The sequence below is a fragment of the Podarcis tiliguerta genome, assembly GCF_965153285.1.
Source record: "Podarcis tiliguerta genome assembly, chromosome: 1".
Taxonomy (NCBI): domain Eukaryota; kingdom Metazoa; phylum Chordata; class Lepidosauria; order Squamata; family Lacertidae; genus Podarcis; species Podarcis tiliguerta.
The window spans coordinates 64487218-64514275 of NC_139534.1; the positions used below are offsets into that span (position 1 = coordinate 64487218).

Consider the following 27058-nt stretch of genomic DNA (forward strand, 5'->3'; position numbering starts at 1 on the left):
GTTTAAAGGGTGCTATAGGTATTAATAAGAGTATAAATGTATAAAGATCATGATAAGACATTGAAAGAATTTGTAAATATTGGCCTCAGAAGATTTTCTGATGTGGAGCCTGTAATTGTGTAGGAACTTTAAACCATATTTGAGCAGGGTAGGATGCCATTTTTACATTCTACATGTATGTTGTACACAAACACAAAACTATTCTTACTTACTGGTTATATTTAAAAAAAGAGATGGCGGTGGGGAAATGACGTTTGATTTCCCCCCTTCGTTTTCAGCATTTTTTGTATCTGTCAGTAGCTCTGATCATTTCACGTGTGGTTTATATAACGGGGACTGCTTATGTTTTTAATTGTACACATATCTGAAAATCCATATAGCATTTGGAATCATGCATTGGAGAGCTAGTGTTGGCTACAGCTCTTGGTCAAGTATGCGCTTAAGAACAAACACGGGTTTACTGGCTCATAATGTGTAGAATGGCCTTTAATATTCTGGAATGGCCTTTAATATTGCCTCAGTTCTGGATCTCTATGGGATCTTAATTCAGTTTACCCTGAATACCTTTGAGAATCACATGCTAATAGTTGTCAGCTTTCGTTTATTCTATTTTTGGGCGTTTTTGTGCCACAAACACGAGCTGTCTCTTTTGTAGTTTGTTAGGTCCCCCCTCCCTCCTGGACCAGCATATCTTTAAAAACAGAGATTTTTGTGTCTCATGTACCATTGCTTATTGATTCAGGGAACTGTCTTCCTATTAAAGAGATGTAGTCTGAGGCAGCTGAAGTGTGAAGAAAAAGCAAAGTTTGAACTGAAATGTTCAGCTTAGAGCACAGAGAGAAATTGTTTTCACATTTTCTTTATCTTCCATATTGGGGATGATGAAAGTCAGGAGATTTGCAGATGGGGCTTTTTTTGATGTGGTTTTCACACAGTATACATCCCCCACCCCACCAAAGTGTCAATTGTTCTTAAAATTGGAAATTCTGACTCAGTGTAATCTTCTTATTAGTTTTCTCTGCCACGCACATCTGTATGTAGGATACAGTAATATTGTCATCCCTTTGCTGTAAACAATTTGTTTTTAGGATCATGCAGTGAGAAGCGAACATTGCAAGGATGTCACATCCCATCATCATGGCTTGGTGCTTATGAAAAGGGAAAAACAATAGCCCTCAGGCTCCTAAGTCTGCTCAGGACAATCTATTTATAATTTATCAAATGTTCACTGCAAGTTCCTTTGCTTGTGGATACATGTGCTTTCCAAAATACAATGCTTCATTTGCGTTAATATCACACTTCCCCAATATTTTACTGTTGTTGGGGATGTGTGAGTAAAAGAGTTAATAAACTGTCTCTCAGGGATAATAGGTTTTCCTGGGGATCCATGCTCTTTTCTCCTAACCCCCCGCCCCTGATTCCTGTTGTACTTATCCCCAAAGATTAAAGTTTGCCCTTACAGGAGAGCCACAGCAGCTAGCATTCTGAAATTGGGCAAGCATCACCTCCACAGAAGGGGTGACCGTGCCTGCAAATCACATCTAATTATGGCAGAGAATGAAAAAGTTATAGTTAAAAAAACCAAACCTTTAAATGGGCCATGCACGTAAACTCCTGTGTACAATTTGGCAGAATTTATCCTCTCTGGTAGGGCTTTTGTGCCTGCAAATTTCATCCACTTTGGTCAAAAGAGGGGGAGTTAGAGCTGTTTTCGGATTCTGTTTATAGCGAATGGAGTACTCAGAGCTTTGTTTTATAGAAAGTGGCATTGAACTTGAAGCACAAATGGAAGCAGACAGCACAGTGCAACTCAGAAGCAGATCAGAATTTTTATTTTAACCTCCACCTCCCAAGAGACTATGGAATATCATAAGTAGGACTGAAGGCAAGGCTGAAGACCTGACTTTGAGATGAATGTTCTTATATAAAGGTGAAGGCCTGGAACACTATATCTGATTAAATGATAAGGACTAAGTGTAATGATGGGTCATTGGTAGCTACAGACCGAGACCTGCATGAAAGAATTAAATCCAGATGTTGAAGAAGAACTGAAAAGTAAAAAGTCAGAGCAGAGCACTGCATACCAGGAGCTGTTTACATGGCAGAGTCAAAGACAGCAACCAAACACAAGTTTTTTTGAGATATGAAGCTACAGTGTAATAATACAATGCAAATTAATTAATAATCAACAGTACTATAAAAAATTATGCACAGAAATTGGCAATAATAATAATAATAAATAAATAATAAAAAATAATAATAAAAACATTTTGAAGTAGTTTACCTTGATACACGGTCCAGTTTGTGGTATCTATATTTTTGCCATCGAACTTGTATATGTTGCTAATTCAGCCTTCTGGATTGTACTGGAGGATGGCAGTTTTGCACAGAGTTCTTGGATACATTTGACTTTGCATTTCTTCTGTGAACAGAGGCTTTCTATTTCCTGTGTGTTCAAGTTGCAGAATGTACTTTTGCTGGTTTCCGTCTGAGCTTTGGATTTTAGATGTGTTTTCCTTGACCATATCTATCAGATGAATACTTTCTTAAAGCATGGCTCTGAAATAGTCTGGACCAAGGTGCTGATTCAGGTTCAGGATCGTGCCTGGCAGTCTTGTCGTCTCAACATTGTCCTGGAACAACTATCAGAGCTTTTTAGCCCTGGCTAGGTAGTGAAGGGACTCGGGTGGCACTGTGGGTAAAACCTCAGCGCCTAGGACTTGCCGATCGCATGGTCGGTGGTTCGAATCCCCGCGGCGGGGTGAGCTCCCGTCGTTCGGTCCCAGCTAGCAGTTCGAAAGCACCCTTAAGTGCAAGTAGATAAATAGGGACCGCTTTATAGCGGGAAGGTAAATGGCATTTCCGTGTGCTGCTCTAGTGCCGGTTCGCCAAGAGCAGCTTCGTCACGCTGGCCACGTGACCCGGAAGTGTCTGCGGACAGCGCTGGCTCCCGGCCTCTAGAGTGAGATGAGCGCACAACCCTACAGTCTGTCAAGACTGGCCCGTACGGGCAGGGGTACCTTTACCTTTACCTTTAGGTAGTGAAGATTAAAGTCCCATCCCTTGAGTGTTGAATCTGGCAAGTTAACAGACCAGTACTTCGTTCTGCAGCCATTGGCTCCTTCCAAGCAACCTGGTTTCAAGCTGTGTGCACTACTTTGAGGGCTTCCTTGGGTATTTTCTCTGAAGGGTTTATGGTCCAGTCATAAGAGTCTAGCAGCTTAGGTGCCTCCTCAGGTTCAAGTGAGGAGATGGAGACAGGAGATCCACATGGAAAGGTTTGGTGGGTGAATCTGTCTCTGCATCTGAGGACTTTTCATCTGAGTCCAGGACAAAAAAAATGTATGGAGTACATCAATAGATCTTAGGACTGCATGGTTTCAGTGCCCAGTGTGGCCACAATCTTGTGTTGTGGTTGTTCACTGGGGGATTTCTTCAGCAGAGTATCTATTTCTGAGAAGCTGAATTTGTTCTCTGCCCTGAGTATCAAACAGAACAGCAGCTCTGAATACAGGTTACAGTTTCACTTCATGAAAACTATGAACAAACTCCTGATTACAATCCTTTCGCCACAGTGTGGTACTTGACAGCATCAGGTTGATTCCTTAAGGGTCTGTTTCTTACTCATCTGGGATGCCAGAAAACCCAGCAAACAAATGTGCTTTGGGATTCTGGAAGCAGCAACAGCCGCCATCGGTGGTCGTAATGTTTCTGGAAGATTGTCATTATTCTCACATCCCTGGAAAATTAATGAAGCATCTTTGCCAACACTTGAGATAGCTTCATCACAGCTGGTTGCAGCCTGCATGTTCATAGGTTCTTTGTGCTGAAAAAGCAGCTTGAGCAATTTAATTGTCTGTGGGAACAGCACATACAGTTTGTCGATAGGTTCTTTAACAATCTTTGCTAGTATCCTGTCTCTGGTTCCAAATACATCACCTCTGGCACGATCCAGTTTGTGGTACTTTGAATTGAATTGATTTGCTGCTGCCATCCTGTTTGCAAAATGAAATAGCAGTGGACTCTCTCCAACATTCGTAATATTGAATTACATGTTCCAGGCTTCCCTTGATGGCCTTATTACTAAAACAAACGCAGAAGACGCTCTTAGTAGTTCATTTTTAAAATTTTCTTCATTCAGTTTTATTATTCCTTCCTTCCTTCCTTCCTTCCTTCCAGCACAGGGCAATGAAATAGGTTGGATTGGGGACTATGCTCAAAGTTGTGGGAATGTTCAGGGATGTAGGAGAGGATATATTGTGAGATTATATCCTTATCCAACTTGTGTTAACAAGTTTCCAATAACAGCAGAGTAAAATATTCCCCTTTAAGTTTGCAACGGCAGTGTTTGCTCAGGCTTGCTTAAGCCTCTATAATAATCACTCTTGGTAATTTCCCCTTATTCCCTCTTAAAATAGAAGACACGACACAGTCCTTTACAAAAGTATAAAAAGAGTTTACTCACATTCTGTTCACATCAGATCCCAGAAGGCAGACTTAGTCTTAGTGAAGTAATATACGTTTGGATTCTGTCTTATAAGAAGATAGTCCCTTTCTCCTCTCCTGGCTGGGAGCCAAGAGGGCATCTTTAGCTTAGTAGGTGTTGCTTGTTCAATGGAAGAGAGGCAAGAGAGGTAAGAGAGAGATGGCTGCCCCTGCCCTGTGCTTTTATCATTACCTGCACAGGTGAGGCCACACCCACCTCTAGTCACATGCGGAGGAAGTCTGTCCCAGCTCAGAGGGAAACAGGAAGTTTACCTGCTGGCTGGACAAACATCCCTCCCCATGTCTGAACATGTACACTCTAGGAATGTTGTAATTGACTGCTCCTGTGTTTCACATCCCACAAAAGTCACCATATAAACTTTATGGCTAGGTGGCGATTTGAACCTTGAACACTGCAGTTCTAGTGGGATCCTCTGACCATTGAACCAGTTTGAAAAATGCCAGTATCTTCTAGAAAGTATTGGGAATGACAGGAGAGCACAGTAGCCTCTCCACTTACCACAGAATGTGCTAGATAACAAGCACAGTCCACTCTATATTTTTTCTTTCTACTTTTCCTGGAGAAGTATGAGAACTCCCCTGTGCTTGCCAGTCATTACTGATGCTTTTTCTTATACAAAGCCACAGTTCTTGAAACTAGGTCTTGAAACCAGAAATGCATTTTTGTGCAGTTTTTGCAGTATGGGAGTCCATAAATGCTCTCCAGGAGAGTTCACACATCTATGCCTCATTATTAAGGTGTAGTTCTGAAATGGCTTAATGGAACAGCATGGTACAGTGGTGCCTCGCAAGACGAAAAGAATCCGTTCCGCGAGTCTTTTCGTCTTGCGGTTTTTTTGTCTTGTGAAGCAAGCCCATTAGCGGAGTAGCGCTATTAGCGCTATTGGCAGTTTAAGGGCTAAAAACGGCTTTTTAAGGCTTAAGGGATTAGCGGTTTTGCTGCTAAAATGCTTTTAGCAGCTTAGCGCTTCAGAAAAGGGGTTTTGGAGCGAAAAAACCCCCCGAAAATTTTCGTCAATTTTCGTCTTGCGAAGCAAGCCCATAGGGAAATTCGTCTTGCGAAGCGCCTCTGCAAACGGAAAACCCTTTCCTCTTGCGGGTTTTCCGTCTTGCGAGGCATTCGTCTTGCGGGGCACCACTGTATATGGCGAAGAAGAAATGTGGCATGTGCGTAAAAGGAGTATGATATACACATCATTGGGATAAGTAGATATATAATTTGCTAAATATTGATGTATAATCTGATTCCATAGGTTCTATCCAGTAAAGTAGTTCTGTGAGTGCAAGGAATTCCATTTGATCCATGGATCTTCCCTTCTCTCTCCTCTCCCTTCCACACCCCCCACAAAAAGCTGCTCCTGAGAGTTGGGGGAAACCCAGAACAGTTTTAGGGATGTGTGGGGAGAGGAGAGCAAGGGGTAATTCTATTGCACAGCTGAGGTCCTTGTACTAACGGAACTGCTTTTCTGGATACCATGTGATTATTTAAATAGTATATTTTGTTTATCTTATAGATATTTTCCAATTTCCCGGTAAACTGAATAAATTATATTAGCTTTTGTAACCACTTGCAAACCTTTTCAGTATCCCACTGTCCTGAAATACCCTATTAGTTTATGAATCTTGAAACATAATACTAACATCATTAAAAATATGTTCTTGGCAATGTGAATTTGATCTGTTGCTAGCTTGCAGGTGACTTGGGTTTTTGGTGAGTTGCCTTCTGCTTATCAAGACTGATGTGATCCAGAAAGTTTTAAATCTTTGATTCTTTAAAACTGACAGTTTTTCTAATTAAACTCTCACTTCTTTTTCTTTATCTGTGGAATTATGCATACAAAATGTAGCTGGGATATGTCAAACAGTGCAAATCAATGGTACAATACATTAATCAAATGCATGAGGGAGCAGCAGGAGAAAAGAATGATTATGCAGTGTTACATAAGCGTTGATTTTTACTGATTTGCAAGTCTCTGTTACTACTTATCATTCCCTTTTGACTTCTAAACCCAGAGAGAATATAATCTTTTTCTGGCCTGTCTGGTTATGTTGCCAAAAAAAGAACTGGCGGTGGGGTTTTAAGATACCTGTGACTAAATGTAAATCGGAAACTTTGATAAAAGGTTCCAGCCTTTAGATAAGATATCATTAGATAATCTTTTAATTTCTCTTTTCTCTTATTGGTACTATAACCATGTATTAAAATAAGAGTGGTCATTCATCTTCACGTTTGTAATACATTCTGATCTATTCATCAGACTGCGATTTATTTATTTTTTAAGCTATGCACTAGAGAAGAACAGAATGGACAGGACTGCTTTCTCTTGCACATTGTGATTTAGTATAACACAATTATTAAGGAACATCTTCATTGCATATAGATGCCCTGGGGCATTACATATATCTTTAGGGCATGCTATTCATTTTGTGAAACTGTGCCATTCCTCCCTCTAAAAGTCAGTTTGCAAAAGGTTTACCCATCTGTTTCTCCAGGCAGTAAAATCTTCAGTAGAGGCTCTACCAAGGCGTGGTGGGTGGTAACAGAGGAAAACACCTTCTTAGGTGTTTAAATACCAACACAGTGATTACCAAATGCTCTCCCCAGAATCATGCCTGCTTTGAGAATATTATTTTTAGTATGCTGTTTTTATTTGGTTGGCTCGTCTTAATGCATTTTGATTTTGTTGTGTGTCACGCCTACGAATAAATAAATATACCTTAGTCCATACATTGCCTGGGATGGCATAGTTATCACTGCTGTGTGCCCAGATTCCACTCCAGTAGCATTTAGCTAGTTGAATCATGTTGTAAAACAATACTTTGTGGGTTGTATCTAATGCGCTCTGAGTGGCATTGTGCTCATACAATGGGACTTCATCACCCTCTCCTTGCTTGTCTCCAAAATATGTTAGAGAGGGTCCTAGAACCCTCTGGAGCAGATCTTGAGGGTGTGCGGGCCTCAGGGGAAGAAAGGGAAGTTCTGTTATAGGACTGGAATGGCAGGGGTGGATGAAACCCTATATTTCTTTATGTAAACAATGTAAGGTTAGTGGGTTTTTGTTTTTTTTAAAGAAGTGGTATACAAATCTTGTTAGATAAACAAATGATGGGATTGCTAGGATCTCACATATTACCAGTGCCAGTGCTGGTGGGGACCCTGGCATATGGGGTGGTACATATGGTTTCACCATCTGTTTGCTTATTGTTAATGAAGCCTGCAGGATCCAGCCCCAGAGAGGTGGGATTACCACTCTGGTAACTTACAAATTGTACATGTGTTCTCTTGATACTGATATGGTGATATTCTCCATTCCAGTGACTTCTGTTCCTTTGGCTCCTGAATTTGGTGCTGACTTTTACTGAGGGAGACAAACACAATGCACTTATTTCTATTAGATCCACAAAACATATATGGTACTACTAGATAATGTCCGGGCAGGACTGCAGGGTGGTAGTGTATTTTAATGAGGAACAAGAAGAATGTCAGATTTCTTCCTCTTGCCCTGACAGATTATAACAAAGCAAACATCATTAGCTGCTGTTTGTAAAGTGCTTTGGTGAGGTTGCGGTGAAAGAGCCACAATAAAGGTGGAACTATTTCGTCTTTGAAATATGAATTTATGTTTATAATGTGATTTAGAGTTACTGAGATGCCCCTAAGTATTCTTTGAAGGAAAAGAAAATGTAAATTAAAAAATAAATGGTGGTGTCCAATGAAGTAGTTCTATTAGTGTCAATGAATTTTGGGTGTGCAACAGAACGTCTCCTCCCTCGCCTCTTTCCTTGCACCCCTGCATATCCCTTAAATTTGTTATTGGGGGGCCCCAATCACCCAGAGCAGATTTGGGAAGGGCACAGAGAGTGTGCAGGGAGAAGAGAAGGAGGGTAAGTCCATTTGCACAATCAGAAAATCCTTGCACCAACACAACTAGTTTGTCAGAATCCACTCAAAGAGTTCTGCACCACCAAATATTCCAGGGGATTTATAAATTGTGGCTCCTTTCTGAACTCCTGTTAACCCTAATTAAATCTGGCACTAATGTGCAGAAATTAGTGCCTTAGATAACAAAATGGTGTACTTTGGCTGCAGCCTTTCACACATTTGCTTGGGAAGTAAACACCATTGAATGCTTTGATCTTACTTCCAGGTGACCATCCATTTGAATGAGTGGCCACTTTGGGCTTTTGCTCATAGCTTGCTGGATCTTGAGCCTTAGACATAAATGCGCACTCGAAGCACAAATTGAACCAAGCAGCCAAGCTTTGATGCTGTTTAACTACATTGCATTGCTTTCCATGGGGTCCACATTTGATTGCACATCCCGATCCATGTACTTGTGCAACTACTACTCCTGCATAGCATCATTTTAAAGCACTGGTAGAATTTAATTGGTGTGATTACCAACCGTGGACATGATCCAAATCTCTCTTACAGATAACTTACATACAGACAAAAGTTGTGGAGGACATGAAGCTTAGTAATGAAGACGTGGCCTGGGGTAGAAGATAAGGGCTAAAATGGAGATCGTTCATATGGCAAGATACCTCATAGGAAGCTGCCTTAGACTGCGCTGAACACTACATTCTTCTAGCTCACTGTTGTCTACACTTTTACAGAGGGGTATTGGTATTAATTTGTTGCAGCAAAATCTACGAAGAATTATGTGGTGCCTTAAAAATGGTAGAAGTTTTTGGGGACTAAAGCCCACTTCATTAGATGCACAAAGTGGCACATATATAATATTGTCTATACTGACCAGCAGTGATTCTCTGGGGTTTTAGACAGGAGTCCTCTTCTCAGCTGGAGATTGAACCTGAGATGCACCTTTTCCCCTTTGCCAGGTGGGAGTCGGATGGTAGCAGAGAGCAACTCTGTGCCCAACTGTGTGATAGTGAGGTAGAGCCCAAGACAGAGGGGGAAAACATAATTTCCTGCACTGCAAATCCTTTCCCGCTGTCCTTTGCTCCCATTAATCCACGTAAAGAAAAAATATTCATGCTTGACCACTAGCAATTCTTCCCCTTTGCTTTCTGATCTTTTAGTACACATATTATGAAAGGGGGTTGTCATAGTTATATTGTTGGGATACTGCCAGGGAGACAAAGTCCATCATGACTCCACGTCGCCTCCGGACGTCCATCGATCTCCCGTAGACACGCAGTATCAGCAATTAGCGACATGAGCTCCAGAAATAGCTTGCCACATTCCAGAGCTGATGCACGCTCTATCAGCAGAATTCACACAGCGAAAGATGAACGCAGGAGAGCATTATTTACAAGTTTATTCAGCGTTGGTCAGAACAAAGAAAACATGACTGCCTGCTTCGGTGTCTCAGGCACAGAGAGAAAACGAAAGCATAGACACAACAGAAACATCCTGTGAACAGGAAATACGCAGGCTGTGACACAAACATCCTGCTCCCTTTTAAGGTGGAACGGAAATATCCTAACATATATAACTATGAGAACTAGCAACTTGCATCTCCACGCCCAAGTTGAGATCTTCAAGTGCTAGTCCTTATTCAAAAGATCCTGCAGCATACAGTCTGCAGGGAAACATCTAAAATTTATGATGCTAGTAATAACCCTTCTGGTTCCTAAGTCCCTGAAGAGACATAAATAACTCAGGAGTTCCATTTAAAAAATTGAATTCTTATTTATTACTCTAACACTTCCCTAATGACACACATACGCTCTGAAGGTGCTTCTAAAGATAACTGGTCCATGGGGCATGTACAAAGGGGTTGAAAAGGGGGTGACAGGGCAAAAAGGGAAAGCACCTCTGTTTCTGTGGAAATGTAAAGAATCCTTTTTAAGGTTGACCATCGCAAGTGGACAGCGCAGATTCCGAAATGGTTAGGTGTCTTCTGAAGCTTTTCCGATAGCCATGGCTAAGATACGGTTTCTTGCACTGTTAGTCAAGCCTTTGCTTGAAATCAATCCTGCAGGCCAATATGTGCAAGTGATTCCCATGAAGGCTTGCATCTGAGTACACATGTATAGGCTTGTACTGTTAAGGCACCTGAATTGCTGTGCCTTCTTTGGGGAGTGTGATTCTTTGTGCTGCAGTTCCTCATTTTAATGAAAATACAATTGCTTCTGATTAAGCAAGCTGATGAATAAGTATGCGCTTCAGAAAGATTACTTTGACTGTGTGGAAGATGATGGCAGCAATAAAAACAGACCAGTATGCTTTTGGACAGAAAGGGGGAAGAAGGGACAGAAACAGAGGAGACTATTTTACTCCTTCTGCCCTAAGTCAGAGCATCAGCTGCCCAGTGCCCAACTTTTTCTAGCCTTTTGCATCAAAAGCCAACATCGGTTTTCCCTTTGGCTCAGAGGATGAACACAGCAATATTGTACCAGGCCCAAGTGTTAAAAGGTACTTCTAGTTACTGAAGCTATCTGGGCTTCTGGTGACAGAACTGTTTCCAGAAGCACCCCCAGACAATATATCTATATATCTGCTCCTTCAGGGAGAGTACAGCCTCATCTACTGCAGATAATCTCTTGAATTACCCACCCACAGAGCCTCTGTTTTACCAGAATTCAAGCCACACAATTCAAATGTTGTGAAAAAACAGATCTGAGTAACATCAGTGTTTGAATAGCAACTTGGCCCAAAACTCCTAACAAGCACGCCCAGCAGCTTCATATAGATATTACCGTAATTTTCGCTCTATAAGACACACTTTTTCCCTCCTAAAAAGTAAGGGGAAATGTGTGTGCGTCTTATGGAGCGAATGCAGGCGGCGCAGCTATCCCTGAAGCCAGAAGAGCAAGAAGGATCACTGCGCAGTGATCCCTCTTGCTCTTCTGGCTTCAGGGATACCCACGCAAAGCCTCTTGAGCGCAGCCTTTATCCTGCTGCCCTGAGGAGGCTTTGTGCGGCTATCCCAAGAACCCAGAACAGTGAGAGGGAGCGCTGCACAGCGCTCCCTCTCACTGTTCCAGCTTAGCCGTGCGAAGCCTCTTCAGGACAGGGGGAGCCTTCATCCTGCTACCCTGATAAGGCTTCGCACTGCTATCCCAGAAGCCAGAACAGCAAGATGGATCACTGCGCAGCGCTCTCTCTTGCTGCTCTAGCTTCTGGCTTAGCCCCTCAGTCCCTTCCCTCACCTCCCAGAAAAGCCCCCAAGAGCCACGCTCCCTTTAAAGAGTGTGCAGCTTTTGCTGGGTTTTCCGGGAGGTGAGGGAAGGGACAGAGGCAGCCCATCAGTCCCCTCCCCCACCTCCCGGAAAAGCCCCCAAAAGCTCCCTTTAAAGAGCCGCACAGTGTGTGTGTGCGGCTCTTGGGGGCTTTTCCCCTAGGAGGGAATCACTGACGGGCTGCCCTTCTCCCTCCTCGGGGGAAAGCCTGCAAGCACTGCACACACGCTCCACGCAGCTCATGAAAGGGAGTGCTGAGCAGAGCCTGGGATGCATACAGGCTCTGCTCAGCACTCCCTTTAAAGAATACTTTTTTTTCTTGCATTCCCCCTCTAAAAACTAGGTGCGTCGTATGGTCAGGTGCATCTTATGGAGTGAAAAATACGGTAAATAGCACTGGAGATAAAATAGTGCCCTGCAACATGGCACCCCATAACACAAACTGCCATGGGACTGAAAAGTACTCTCCCAAGTGTAATTTCTGAACTCGGTCATGAGGTAGTACCGGAACCACTGGAACCTCAATTCCCATTTGGGCCCTCTCCAGATGCTGCCATTAAATATGTGTGTGTGTGTGTGTGTGTGTGTGCGCGCGTGTGCGTGCACTTCTGTGCTTTTGAACTAGAGATGCATCTGTTCCATTTGAGATGTCAACCTTGGACTATATAAGTAGGAGATCTCATCCCCTTGTTCGATATTTATATTTATCAATAGTCTTGATTGCGGCACTTATTGCTTGATTGCTTGGGGGTAATTATTGCTTATCAATACTCTTGATTGTGGCACTCAAACTAGTTAAAGAGCCACTTTTTACAATCACAGATTGCAATTTAATTCCACTTGTTTCTGATTAGTTCAGGTTTTCCATCTCATTAGCTAGCAGAAGGTTGCTGGAATTCTTCTGAGCTAAGCAGCCTTATGAGCATTGCACCCCAGTGCTTGACTTTAGGAGACTGGCTTCTGCTGTTTCTCTGACTCTGTGCAGTGCTTTCCCTATTTCTGTGTAGATGCAAACCTGTGCATCTGCCCCACAGAGAGATACATAACACTTGAATCCTGCCATGGAAGGAATTGACCAATGGTGAACGGCTTTAAAAAGGAAATTGTAGGAGTGCCTCCCTTCTGATCTAGATCGTATCACTGGCTTTAAAATTTTGTCTCCTGCCGGAGTCCTGATACAGATCACCCCCCTTGTGGTGGTGTTTAAGAGTTAAAGCAACAATTTGCTTAGAAGATGAGATCAAAATCAGTTGTAATTTGGATTTCTGTAGAGACCTGGACCAAAGTACAGTTGTACCTTGGATCCCAAACACCTTGCAAGTTGAACGTTTTGGCTCCCGAATCCTGCAAACCCAGAAGTGAGTGTTCCAGTTTGCGAATGTTCTTTGGGACCGGAACATCTGACACGGCTTCTGTGGCTTCCGCAGCTTCCAGTTGGCTGCAGGAACTTCTTGCAGCCAATCGGAAGCAGCACCTTGGTTTCCGAATGCTTTGGAAGTCGAATGGACTTCTGGAACAGATTCTGTTTGACTTCCGAGGTACCACTTTATTCAATAAGCAATTTACTTGATCAGCTTGGGTGAGAGGTTGTCCCTCTAGCAAGTCCTAATACATGTCCCTAGCAGCCCTCCTTTGTACAGAATACATTTGGTGTTTTTTCTGGGCTTGAATATGAAGGGAATGTATACAACCTGCTCTTTTTCTTAATTAGTAATGATAAGCTCGTCATTTGCAGAAGTTGGAATTTTGTTTCACAGCTTGGATCTTGTAGAGGTGGGACCTTTTCATGAGAGGGAAACGGGAGGTTCCCTTTACCTGCTCTGATGTTGTATGGGTATGTTGTTATTTTAATGTCCTTATCTGGAGTGATCAAAGTGAGAGGGGGAAAAATAAAGTGGAATGGTCTCATTTCAAATCAGGTCAGACTCAGTTATATCTTACTATATAATTAGTGGATTACACTTTTGTTTTCCCCTGGTGAGCTCTCTGACCTTTGAAGGAGCAGAATTTTTATTACTAATAAAATGAATGGCAGCTATAATGGTCCTTGGGGGGAAAGAGTAGTGCCATATTGCTTCTAAGAAACAAGATATACAATCTGGCAGGTTGCCTTCCCACCCCATTCCTGTGTTGCAGATCACATGCAATTATTCCTCAGGAACATCTGTACCTCTGGCCAGCTCAAAAATTAAATGGGCCTTTGTACTAGAAAGGCATGCCAAAAGCACAAATTTATTTTTGGGTGTTTTTTTTTTTAAGCGTTTGCCTTGTGTTGAGAAGATCACTACAATTATTATGAAGTATAATAACAAAAATAATTAAAACATTTTAAAAATACACCACTTCCTTCCAGTTTCACTTGGAATACATCCACAGGTGGGACTTTGAATCTTGCTGAATTGCTACCCCTTTGGAAACTGTTTGTCTCTGTTAAAACCTGAAGCGATGCCCCTGATTACAATGAGGCAAGCTGAAACCTCCTTGTTAGGACTCTGAAGACTATAAATGATGCATATCAAATGACGGAAGCAGTCTGTTATTCTCAAAATATAATGACACAGATTTTCTTTTCATCACCATTTTATTTGGATTTAGAATCGGACAGTGCAAATTACACTGATAGCAATAAATTTTGTTGCCTAGCTCATCTCTTTACCATTATGTTCCCATTTCTTTTGCAGATTGCATGTGGCTCGGAGCACAATCTAGCAATTGTTGGTAAGTAGCTTCCATTATCAAATGCTTTGAACAATTCATTTCCAGTTAGAGCAGAACCAAGAATGTATCATGTGTGCCAAACTTATCATTTACGGTATACTGTGATCAACGTGGAAATTGTGGCAGAGGACATGAGCATTGTACATAATGTACATAACCTGAAATGGGAAAAATGTGGTGAAATGCTGACTCGAGTGAAGTTTGCATCAAAATTCTCATTGACCTTCAGTCAAGGATTTCTTTAAAAAGAGGCTGCAGATTCTGCTGCTGCCTCTTAACTCCCCATAAACTTATCGATTGCAGATGTAACCTTCAAGAAGATGCTTGGCAAACTGAAAATGCTAGGGGCGGGAGAAATTTGAAGTGGGAGGGGATTTAGAGGCAAAGTCGTTTTTTAAAAAAAGCGTAAGCAGTTTCAAGACTTCCATTTGGTTGTTTTTTCTATTAATAATTTGAAAGTTTGGAAAATTACAGACAAGATAAATTATGTTAACTGCATGGATCTCAAATACAAAAATTAGCATTATTATTTCTTTCATGGCATATTTTTGTGCAACCCTCAATATTGAACAAGCTGGCTGCTCCTCATCTATTCTATGCCATGGTCATGTGGAACCTCCGGGCCCTGGGGCTAATTAGGCCCCAGGTCCTAATTTGGCAGGGGTCCTAATTTGGTCTGCTAGGCCATTTCCTCCAAACCATGTCCAGCTGCCCAGCACCTGATATCAAAAACCAGGCAAATATCTTTTATTTTGACATGGGAACATTCACTGTCAAGCAGATAATAAGAAATCTAACTTTACAAACTAATCTGCATTTTAGTATAAGGAGGAAAATTCTATGCATTTACAATTTTTTTTTGGCCTACAGCCAAAAATGTGACTTGTTATCTTAAACAAACAAACAAACAAACAGGACTTTCTCATCTCTGCAGCTCCTGGCCTTGTGTAGCTTTACTCTACCCTCTTTCAGTTTTCCTGATCTTGCTTTTCCCTCAATTGCTCTCATTCCTCTGCATCACTTCCCATTGTTGAAACCTCATTTGCTAAGCTGCTCCAATCAGTTTCCCTTGCCTTGCTGTTTTTATAAGCCCACCACTCCTACTTCCTAAGCCAATAATCCTTTTGCCTCCTAGTCCCTTTTTCATGCATTGCCTCTCCCTAAGAACTGAGCAGTTCAACAAATGGAAGACCAAAGGCCTTCTGCCTGCCTTGGCTCTCTGATGTCAGGGCAGTTCAGCCAATCATTGCCATAGGCATTACAAATATCAGCTCCTGCTAAACTCCTACTGCACCACAATACAGATCATATATCTTAGGTTTAGGAATGTAGTGCATTATTTCTTTGTACTATGCAAAATCTTAAATCATGCAATGGGTGAACATCTTCCACTTACAGTGGTGCCTCGCAAGACGAAAAGAATCCGTTCCGCGAGTCTTTTCGTCTTGCGGTTTTTTCGTCTTGCGAAGCAAGCCCATTGACGGATTAGCGTTATTAGCGCTATTGGCACTTTAAGGGCTAAAAACGGCTTTTTAAGGCTTAAGGGATTAGCGGTTTTGCTGCTAAAATGCTTTTAGCAGCTTAGCGATTCAGAAAAAGGGGTTTTGGAGCAAAAAAACCCCTCAAAGTTTTTCGTCAATTTTCGTCTTGCGAAGCAAGCCCATAGGGAAATTCGTCTTGCGAAGCGCCTCTGCAGACGGAAAACCCTTTCGTCTTGCGGGTTTTCTGTCTTGCGAGGCATTCGTCTTGCGGGGCACCACTGTACTAGAATCTAGTACACAGCCAGCTTGACCTGGCGGCTAGAATAGTAGGCTTAGGACCTGGAAGACATAGAATCATAGAATAGTGGAGTCTTCTAGTCCAACCCGCTGCGATGCCGGAATCTCAACTAAAGCATCTATGACAGATGGGCATCTTACGTAAAAACCTCCAAGGAAAGAGAGTCCATCACTTCCTGAGGGAGTCTGTTCCACTGTCGAACAGCTCTTACTATCAGAAAGTTCTTCCTTACAAGAATCTTCATTCTTTTAATAAAGCCATTGGTTTGGGCCCTACCCTCTGGAGCAGGAGAAAACAGGCTTGCTCCATCTTCTGTGTGACAGCCCTTTAGAAATTTGAAGGTGACTATCATATCTCCTCTCAGTCTCCTCTTTACAAGGCTAAACATACCCAACTCTCTCAACAATTCTTCATAAGATTTGGTTTCCATGTTAATGTGTGGCCAACTTTTCTACCTTTCTTCCATCCCTCATCCCACTGGGAAATTGCTTTTAAGGGATGAGGGGACTTTCCAGAGTGGCTTTATGATACCCCCATGAGCAGAAATGCCTTCTATTTGCACAGTGGTGCAAGCAATTGCATATGAAATATTGTTACATTGTTGTTGTTAAAAACAATTATAAGAAGAGAAAATGCCACTCCAACACAGCAAATCTTTGTTTTCTTTCTTTAAAGGAAGCTAAAGGAATCTTTGGCCCATTGAACCCACAAGGTCAATTTCTTCTCAATTAAGTTCTAGAGTTCTAGCTATGTTATGGTAAAAAGCATCAGCCCAAGAAACACTCCTAACAGATTATGAAAGGCATATTTCCATGGCAGAGTGAGCACCAATTGGGATGCAAGGCTGGAACTGCCTGATGGACAGACCTCTCTGCGATCCTGACAGTGTTATTTAGATGTTCGTGGCAGCCTTGTAAAGCAAGGGACGTGATCATGCGTCTGACGTGTGAACCCTGGGGACTTGGAAGACTGTCACTAGGAGATAATCATAAATTCTCTGTTTCTTTTTCATACTGCTCTAATAGTTGGGGGGATCTTTTAGCATAGCACAGAGCATTAGTGTACAGCAAGAAAGCGCAGCATGCCATTCTATTACTTTTATCTATTATACATGATAAATTCTGCTTCAACTGGGTCTGCATTGTAAGAGCTTCCTGGAAGACCAGCATGGAGGCATGTTAACAGAACGCTCTCTTTTCTCATTGCACTCCTAATCACATCCATAGGTTGTTAAAGGGCACCTAGCAGGGATTCTTCCTAACAACCATCGATTATTTATTCATTCTAGCATTTATGTGAGTTGGCCGTAGAAATTTGTCTCTAATCACTGTGTATTATTTCCTTGCTAATGTGAGTTTTTAAACAGGGGCAGGGACAGCCATTCAAGATCCAGGGTTCAGAAGTCCTTCTGCAATTATACAGTGTTGACTAGGATGTAAGCTGATTGAGACAACAGTAGAGCTGTTAAAAGCTACAATGAGTACAGGCAAATGCAAACTGATCAAAAAGCAAGAGTTAATAGGTGGAATATCTAAATGCCGAGTAAATTAATGGAATGCAACTAGCTGAGCACAAATCAGTACATATATAAGAGGTGTCAGGCTGATCTGATCACAGCACAATTTAGATAAATATGACAAATGTGAAATGAGCAACATTTATGCTGGCTAACTCCAAGGAGCGGAATGAACAAAGAAGTCCTGGCAGAAAGGCTTGGCTTCATCCTCATTTCCAGGCTAGTTTTGCAGTTAATTATCCTCTCTCCACCCCAGATACCATAGGTGCCCTCATTTAATTGTACACTTATTTACTTAGTATATAACTTTAAAAAAGTAGGGGAAATCATTTAGCCTAGAGGTGGAGAACCTTTGGCCTTCTAGACACAGTTGGGTTTCAACTCCCATCAGCCTCAGCAAGCATAGCCATTGATCTGGTTTTTTTAAACTCCTCTGTTGAGTCAGTATTATTTTTATGGGATTCCCAGGTAAAATGCAAACATGAAACCCAAGTATATATTGGCTCCTCTGCTTTGGAAATAAAATGCTGAGATGAACCAAAAACATCCCTCTCTTGAAAAAAGCCAAGGGGAAAACACACAATAGCATACATGCATGGTGTGTACAGGGTTGTTGCTATTTTTGTTATACTAGAGTTATTCCCCTATAGGAAACACATCATTTGTGAAGGGCCTTTATATTGAAGCAATCTAGATTTTCAATGGGAAGCTAACGGGAGCTAGTAGTTGAGGGAAACTCAGTAACAAGATTTGTCTTGGTGGTTTCCACCTTCCTAAATGCCTGCAAAGGTAAAGGTACCCTGCCCGTACGGGCCAGTCTTGACAGACTCTAGGGTTGTGCGCCCATCTCACTCAAGAGGCCGGGGGCCAGCGCTGTCCGGAGACACTTCTGGGTCACGTGGCCAGCGTGACGAAGCTGCTCTGGCGAGCCAGAGCCGCACACGGAAACGCCGTTTACCTTCCCGCTAGTAAGCGGTCCCTATTTATCTACTTGCACCTGGGAGTGCTTTCGAACTGCTAGGTTGGCAGGTGCTGGGACCGAACAACGGGAGCGCACCCCGCCGCGGGGATTCGAACCGCCGACCTTTCAATCTGCAAGCCCTAGGCGCTGAGGCTTTTACCCACAGCGCCACCCACGTGCCTGTAAGTCCTGCTAATACAGCAACCACCAGCAGTACAAATCTGTGCATTTCAGTGAATCATAGAATAAGCCTGGGAGCAGACCATCAGAATAATTTAATCTGAAGTTTTATATAGGTTAAGTCAGAGACACTTATTTAATGAGTCTTTCAGGATGCTTGGAACATGCTGTCCTCTTCCCATCACATTGCTGTTTGCTGGTGTTGGAAGCTATATTACCACGGGATCTTTGGCTACGGGAAATGGGCCTGTCCCTTAGAGGTGAGAGAGTGAAGGACACAGGTCTGTCCAGTGACTCAGACCCAGAGAATGGAGTTCGCGGGAACCTAATAAGGGGTTATGATAGGCAATCTATTCAGGGCTTTGGGGCTGTTCTGTGAGTCATAAATCTTTGCCTCGTTCTGTAGGTTTTTGAAAGATGATAGAATAAGAACTTAAGAGACTGCTCAGATCAGATTGAACAACTATCTAGCCCCAGCATCCTGTTCTTTCAGTGGCCAGCCAGATGGTGGTGGGAAGCCTGCAAGCAGGACATGAGTGCAACAACACTCTCCCCTCCCCCAGTTTCCAGAAACTGGTATTCAGAAACATACTGCCTCCAACAGTGGAGGGTAGAAAATAGTCATCACGCTTAGGAGCCATCAATAGTTTTGTGCTATATAACTTTCACAAAATTGCAGGGGACTATGTCTCATTTTGCATCTTACTAACTTTCATTAAGTGGCTGTCATTATAGGGCTGAGACAGTTCTAATAGGACCCTTATAACCATGTACCACCCTACTTAATTCTCACTATACTTAGTTGACCGCTACTTTACATATGATATGCTTATACAACCTGTGTATATTTTCATAAGTGAAATTTGGTTTTCTCTATTGCTACATATGCACATCTATGAAATCTGATGGGTACTGTGGCTTCGAAACATATACACACTTGGTAAAACAAAGAAGCAGTGTGCATGGGCACACTTTTTCCTTACGTGAGTATGTTTGTGCAGGGAAATTTCACCTGTCATTGCCTTAAGATTGTTTTTGTTAAGGTGAGTCCCCCCCCCCCCCAATTTGGTCCTAATATTATTTGCCTGTTGCACTGGGCTTTCCCTCTTAGGACATGACTTTATATAAGATGCATATTTGCTTATATGTTTATGAAATACGCAGAAATATAAAATGAACTGATTTCAATGCATTCATTTTAATGAGTTGTGGTTTTTGCCTATTTCGGGCAGTTTTCCAACCATCTATATATTTTTTAAAAATATTTTGTTTTCCATTTCTGTAATGTAATTTCCCAGCTGCCAAGAGAATTATCTATCTATTATCTATTAAATGCCAATATTTAATTTTCTGATTTTTTTCAGAACTCTAAAAAATCTGCTTGATTTAGCTATTTTAAACTCATTACACCTTGCAAAAATGTATCAGATAGACAATCCTCTATATTACCAGCCAATAAAATTGTTACATAGTAGTTTATACTGCAGGGGGAATAGGAAACAAGAATGTGCTCCTTTGCTAAATCTCTATTTATATAACTCAATGGAAAGTACACACTTTAATTTATTCCCGTTATTTAATATAGTCTAAAGATTAACATCTTTATCTTTCTGCTCTACTCATATCACCTATCCTCTCGGAATAAACTTTTTTGAGCTCATGCTCCTTCAACACTTTTCAAAATATAGTTCTTTCCACCACCCCCAGACCAAGAATATAAAACCTCTACAGTAGTAGGAGAAGGGATCCCAGGAGTGTTGGGTAAAGATATATATGTAGGTGTTGGTGTAAGCATGACATCCTGTGCCAGTTTTGCTTTGTGGTAGAAAATTTTAGGGGAAGTTAAAATAGCTGCCTGTCATTATTTACCTTTTTAAAAAAATAAAAAATAAGATAAGTGCTTTACAGTTCTGACAATGGGCAGGCATTGACTCAGCAGAAATTCTGTGTCCAGCAAAATGCCCCAGCCTCCTTTCAGATGAGGGCAGGGAATATTAAGTGCCACAACTTGTACCTTCTTTGGAGAGTTTTCTCAGTTAGCCATCACAGACCAGATACCCACAAGTATATCTTTGTGGATATAAGCCGTGATAAAATAAGCCAGCAACATGCAGCTGACAAGCTTGCGTTCAAAAATGTCCAGTGCCCTCTGGTTCCTCATCACTACCACACCCTATTTGTCAGTGTTTTGACAGCGACGGGATACCATTACCAGCTAGTTATAAGAGACAGATGAGACAGATGTACCAATGTGCTTTCCCCCTGTAGCAAAATCTTGTGGTGCCTGTCATTTGTGAGTGGAATGATGGTCTTAGTGTCACTCAGACGTCAGTTCAGTTTTCCAGCTTTTGATGGAAGTTGCTGAGGAGCTGGAACATGACTGATTAAGCTTTTTGTGCGTTGGCCTATTATGTAACACTTCTCCCTAACCCACCCCCATCCTGAACCAAGTAGATTATTTGATGGAGGTTTATATAATTAGGTGTAGTGTGGAGAAGATGGATAGTTTTTTCTCCCCCTATTATAAAACTAGAGACTTATTTGCATACTTCCCTCACCTAATTACAATCATGTGATGAATCATGTGATGAAGAGCTGCAATCACTGGCTCTGGCCTCATTGATCTTCATGGAGAGGAAACTCTTCAGGTGGGAGCCTGCTCTATGTGTAGTGGCTCCCCATGCCATTTAAAATCCTAATTGCACAAGCTTCTAAATTACATTTGCCTACCTGCAAATGTAATCACCTGGCAGTGCATACCTGCATAGAACTCGGGCTCATCTAGTGAAGTAAGAGAAGAAATCAAAAAGTAATAAAAGTACAGTTAAGAATTAATATGAATATCTACTTCAGTTTTCATCTACAGGTAAACCGTGGATCACATGAGTGGATCTCATGGACCACTGGTGGTCCACAGACTTCCGTTTGGGAACTTTTCTCTAAAGCAGATGCTCACTACCTACTAACTCAGGATAACACTTCATGTATCTGACGAAGAGGACTCTAGTTGACAAAAGAATTAATCTTTAGGATACCACAAGACTTTGCCCCCCCTGCAACTAACATTGCTACCCTTCTGAAAAAACAAAACAAAAACCTAATTGGACCCTCACATGCTGTAATTGGTCTTTCATTTTATATTCGCTGGTTTCTTCGAACATTAAGTGTTCCTTTTTGTGTCCCAATTATTATTTTATTCCAGAGGGTAACTCTGATGTTAATTAACATCACTTTGATTTTCCCATCAGAGAATTAGGTTTTTATGAGCCTCTCCGCATCCTCCTTTGGTCTCCTACTTCTGTCATTACAATTTGGCACAGAAAATTCAGCTGGATTATAATGCTCTAAAAATAAAAGTCTTTTCACAGACTGCATGTCAGGGACAGGCAGGAGTCTGAGGAGGAGCAGGGGATGTTCAGGCAGGGGAGCAGGAGAAAGATCCAGGGGAAGGGGCCAGCAATTTGTGGGCTTCTGTGCCACCCGTGAGGCAGGTGCCGAGTTGGTGGCCGAGGGCAGTCAAGGAGAAAAGACCAGGCAGCCTGAAATGGGTAGGGGCGGAGGAGACGGGAGAAGAGTTGCAGGGAGTCTTAGAGACAGAAGACGCTGCATCAGTCCCAGAGATAGCTATGCCTCTGGAATCTCTCCTGTCCACCCCTCCACTGTCTCTACACACAAGGGGGGGGGGCGCGCGCGCTTAAAGTGATAGGAGCAACTGGAGCTGCCACTCAGGAGTTATAGGGTGCTTGCATGTACTGTGTCAGACAAAGGGGTTTAAGTAAGCTGAAAGGGGCATGGTCATACTGTTTCCCCAACTGACTGTGTCAGAGCACAGGGACTGGTGGGGGGGGCGGTCGCCTCAGGTGCCATCTTTGGGGGGTGACATCACGCCTGCCCCGGGATGCTCGCCACTTGCTGTGCACCCCCCGACATGTGCCACGCCCCTGTGGGTGGCATGCCACACCCCCTGGGGCATACGCCAGCCACACCCCCAGATGTACGCCACTCCTGGTGCCGGAGCAGGTAGCTTCGCCACTGAGCGCAGGACTGTAGAGGTAGATCACCTAGGCAGCTGGTTAGCAGGGGTGGTGTGTACAACTTTTGCACCTTCGGAGCTGATGTAGCCAAGTGCTTTGCCAGTAAAGAAATAAACTTCCAAATACTTGTCCTCATCGGGCTGGGTGTGCCCAGGACATTGCACCAAGTTTCTCTTAGGAAGTATTTATTTGAAAATGGAAATGCTGTATTCTGCTCTTTGCTCTGACATTCAAAAGTCTGAAGTCAACAGAAGTCCAAAGGAGTGGAAGTATATATGGGATTCTCTAGGCTGGTATATACAAAAGAATCAGTGGCCTGTGGATAAGTAAGGCCTTTGAACCTACAGTACGCTCCAGTTCACTGTAATCATTACTGAGTTTGTTCGGAACAACAAAGTATGATAAAAATAGAAGGAATGAAAGGGGTTACAAATGGTTACAAAACCTGGGCTGTGGTTCTGTTTTTCAAAGAAAAACAGAAAAGTACCTGGAATGCAATATAAGTGTTGGCTAGCTTGAGATAGCTCTCAAGTCTCCATGCTGCAGTGGAAAAGCAACTGCTGCAGTCCCTGCTAGTCTTACCTGGAGGAAAGCTTCTTCCAGATATGGCAATCTGTCAAACCCAGCAGGACAACTCATCTGTCACGTCATCTCAAGGGAAATTGAATTGCTTACATTGCCACAACTCCCCAAGTATCTTGATCCAAGTGGTAAAAGGGCGCTTTTCAGTGACCTATACATTTATTTTGTAAATGCCAGAAGTGACTGGACTGTTGCTCAAAGCAGTGGGGTAAAATATGCAATGCTACTCCATTCAGTATTAAGGCTGGAATCCTAATTCCTGGCCAGCCGTGGCAGAACTTGATGGAATGATACCACCAACTCTCAAGTGGGAGCAGTTTTCGTCGTGTGATGGCAGCACGGTCTGCACAGGATCCATACACAGAGTCTTGCTTTGCACACAGTCGTGCTCTGTTTTGGGGTTTTCTGCTGGCTATTGATGGTGGTAGCTTCCACCCAGGGCTGGATTTAGGTTTGATGAGGCCCTAAGCTACTGAAGGTAATGGGGCCCTTTATATATCCAGCTGTGCTTTGTCAACAACAAATTGTCGCTATTTTTTATATATAATATATGCTATATGGTAATTTTAGGGACGCGGGTGGCGCTGTGGGTAAAACCTCAGCGCCTAGGACTTGCCGATCGCATGGTTGGCGGTTCGAATCCCCACGGCGGGGTGCGCTCCCGTCGTTCGGTCCCAGCGCCTGCCAACCTAGCAGTTCGAAAGCACCTCCGGGTGCAAGTAGATAAATAGGGACCGCTTACCAGCGGGAAGGTAAACGGCGTTCCGTGTGCTGCGCTGGCTCGCCAGATGCAGCTTGTCACGCTGGCCACGTGACCCGGAAGTGTCTGCGGACAGCGTTGGCTCCAGGCCTATAGAGTGAGATGAGCGCACAACCCTAGAGTCTGGCAAGACTGGCCCGAACGGGCAGGGGTACCTTTACCTTTACCTATATGGTAATTTATGGACCTAATAGGTATCTAAAGCCATTTGCACGTAACAAAAAGCTAGCATTATTTACATCATAGGAGCCCACACAACACAAAACACTGTTGCTGTATGTAGGTTTTATTTTTTTTTGTTATCTTATATTTTGGAAATGTACATCCAGTCCCCCCCTTTAATTTTTTTGGGGCCCCCAAGAGAGTGGGGCCCCAAGCTATAGCTTGCTTAGCTTATACGTAAATCCGGCACTGCTTCCACCCACCATTTGGATGGGTACAATGGGGCACTCCTTTCCAGTAGAGCTTCGCTATCAGTAATGGGGATTCCCCAGTGATGGAAGCTGGAGAAGCAGAACTGGGTAGATTGAGGGTTTGGATTGCTCCATGAGAGGAGTTTTTGTGTGAAACTGCATTTGTGTCTTACTTAGCACAATATCAAAAGTTGGCATTTTTAAAAGAGGAGTGGTGAAGTGGCCTTACTGTTAGCAAAGTATACAATCAATCGGATGCTTAAAATACTGTCCAGTAGCTTTCAAGGATCCTGAGAGTGCTGCAGCTGAAAATGTGTCCCTTCTATGACACTTCTGAATCTAAGGATGACAGTTCTAAGAGGAATATGCATTTATATGGAGGGACGGGAATCTTCAGATTTGGTCAGATCAGTAGTTAATGTCTTAATTAGTGGCTAAGAGTGGCTGGGTGGGTATAAATGATAAAATTATTATTATTATTGCTACTGTGTTGTTTCAGAAATGTAGTCTTTTTTAAAATAAGAGGAAAGAGGATCACATAAATCTTTTGAACTGGCATGTATTACTCATAAGTAAAAGTCTGAAGCAGCCACGGGAAAGATTTTATGCATTATTATTATTATACCGCCCTTCATCTGAAGATCTCAGGGCGGTTCATAGCATAATATACAGAATAAAACCACAAAGTACATAATAAAAGCAATTCAAGAACCAGCTTATTCAACCTACCCAATATTAAAGGGGATGTTGGTCACTTGTGGCACATGAGGTAAGACTGTTGTTCTCTGAGGATTGGCCAGAATTTAAAATGGTCAGGATAGAGAATAGAGATGTAGAAGCTGTGGACTGTGGGCACCAGTTTTTCACAAAGTTTGTTAATTATATATTTGGGGGGGGGGTGTGAAGATTATTTTCCCCTGAGGGGATTCACAATAACTAGCCTTCCCTATTGGTTAAGCAAAGTGAGGCCTCTGGTTTAACTTGTTTGTTGGCATTTTGTATTCATTTGTAACTCAGTATCTTTTGTCAAGATTAGTCTGGATCCATGCTGCTATGTTTCAGATGTTAAAACCGGCTCTACCTCTCTTTCAAATCAGAACCAGTGAAGGCGGTGATGGTCCTGTGTGAGTGTCTGGAGGCGGATGGAGGATGGATGGCGGCAAACAGATTGAGATTGAATCCTGACAAGACAGAAGTACTGTTTCTGGGGGACAGGAGGCGGGCAGGTGTGGAGGATTCCCTGGTCCTGAATGGGGTAACTGTGCCCCTGAAGGACCAGGTGCGCAGCCTGGGAGTCATTTTGGACTCACAGCTGTCCATGGAGGCACAGGTTAAATCCGTGTCCAGGGCAGCTGTGTACCAGCTCCATCTGGTACGTAGGCTGAGACCCTATCTGCCCGCGGACTGCCTCACCAGAGTGGTGCATGCTCTGGTTATCTCCCGCTTGGACTACTGCAATGCGCTCTACGTGGGGCTACCTTTGAAGGTGACCCGGAAACTACAACTAATCCAGAATGCAGCAGCCAGGCTGGTGACTGGGAGCAGCCGCCGAGACCATATAACACCGGTCTTGAAAGACCTACATTGGCTCTCAGTACGTTTCCAAGCACAATTCAAAGTGTTGGTGCTGACCTTTAAAGCCCTAAACGGCCTCGGTCCAGTATACCTGAAGGAGCGTTTCCACCCCCATCGCTCTACCCGGACACTGAGGTCCAGCACCGAGAGCCTTCTGGCGGTTCCCTCACTGCGAGAAGCCAAGTTACAGGGAACCAGGCAGATGGCCTTCTCGGTAGTGGCGCCCTCCCTGTGGAACGCCCTCCCACCAGATGTCAAAGAGAATAACAACTACCAGACTTTTAGAAGATATCTGAAGGCAGCCCTGTTCAGGGAAGCTTTTAATGTTTGATGTATCACAGTATTTTAATATTCTTTTGGAAGCCGCCCAGAGTGGCTGGGGAAACCCAGCCAGATGGGCGGGGTATAAATAATAAATTATTATTATTATTATTATTATTATTATTATTATTATTATTATTTATCATCATTCAGGGGATGTTGGTCACTTGTGGCATGTAAGGTAAGGCTGCTGTATTCCAGGAGAAGGATGGGGGAGAAATCTTATTTTTGACTTAACAGAAAATCACAGCCATTGAGATATTCAAAGAGCTTTTATCTTAATTGGTTTTAACAGACAATTTAGTTATGGCTTAGTAGAGTGGGCTGTTTCATAACCCAGATGGCTACAGAGTTATTAAGTGCTTCCTGTTCAGGCCTTGTGCTGTTCAAAAGAATGCTTTTAAACATATTTATGAAAGACAGACATAATCATACATACCTTGGGAAATGGGAGTACCTGTAAATTGCTGATCCACAGGTAGCAATTTTGCTAGGCCTTTCTATTTCTGTTGCTGGGATGTTAGTTATTCCACTATGCTTAAAAACCCCCCAAACCTACAATTA

The 27058-nt window shown here is 42.8% G+C and overlaps 1 protein-coding gene across 5 annotated transcripts in view; it reads left to right on the forward strand.

Annotated features, from left to right (window-relative positions):
* Positions 1 to 27058, forward strand: part of SERGEF (secretion regulating guanine nucleotide exchange factor) — a 101324-nt gene that overhangs the window by 43178 nt on the left and 31088 nt on the right. For 4 of the 5 annotated variants that reach the window (XM_083426373.1, XM_083426375.1, XM_083426372.1 and 1 more), the window contains exon 10: positions 14337 to 14373. In XM_083426373.1, the coding sequence (XP_083282499.1) occupies positions 14337 to 14373 (37 nt within the window). Of the gene's footprint in view, positions 1 to 14336; positions 14374 to 18961; positions 19070 to 27058 lie in introns of all 5 variants that reach the window. The other variant, XM_083426376.1, reaches the window with a different exon arrangement.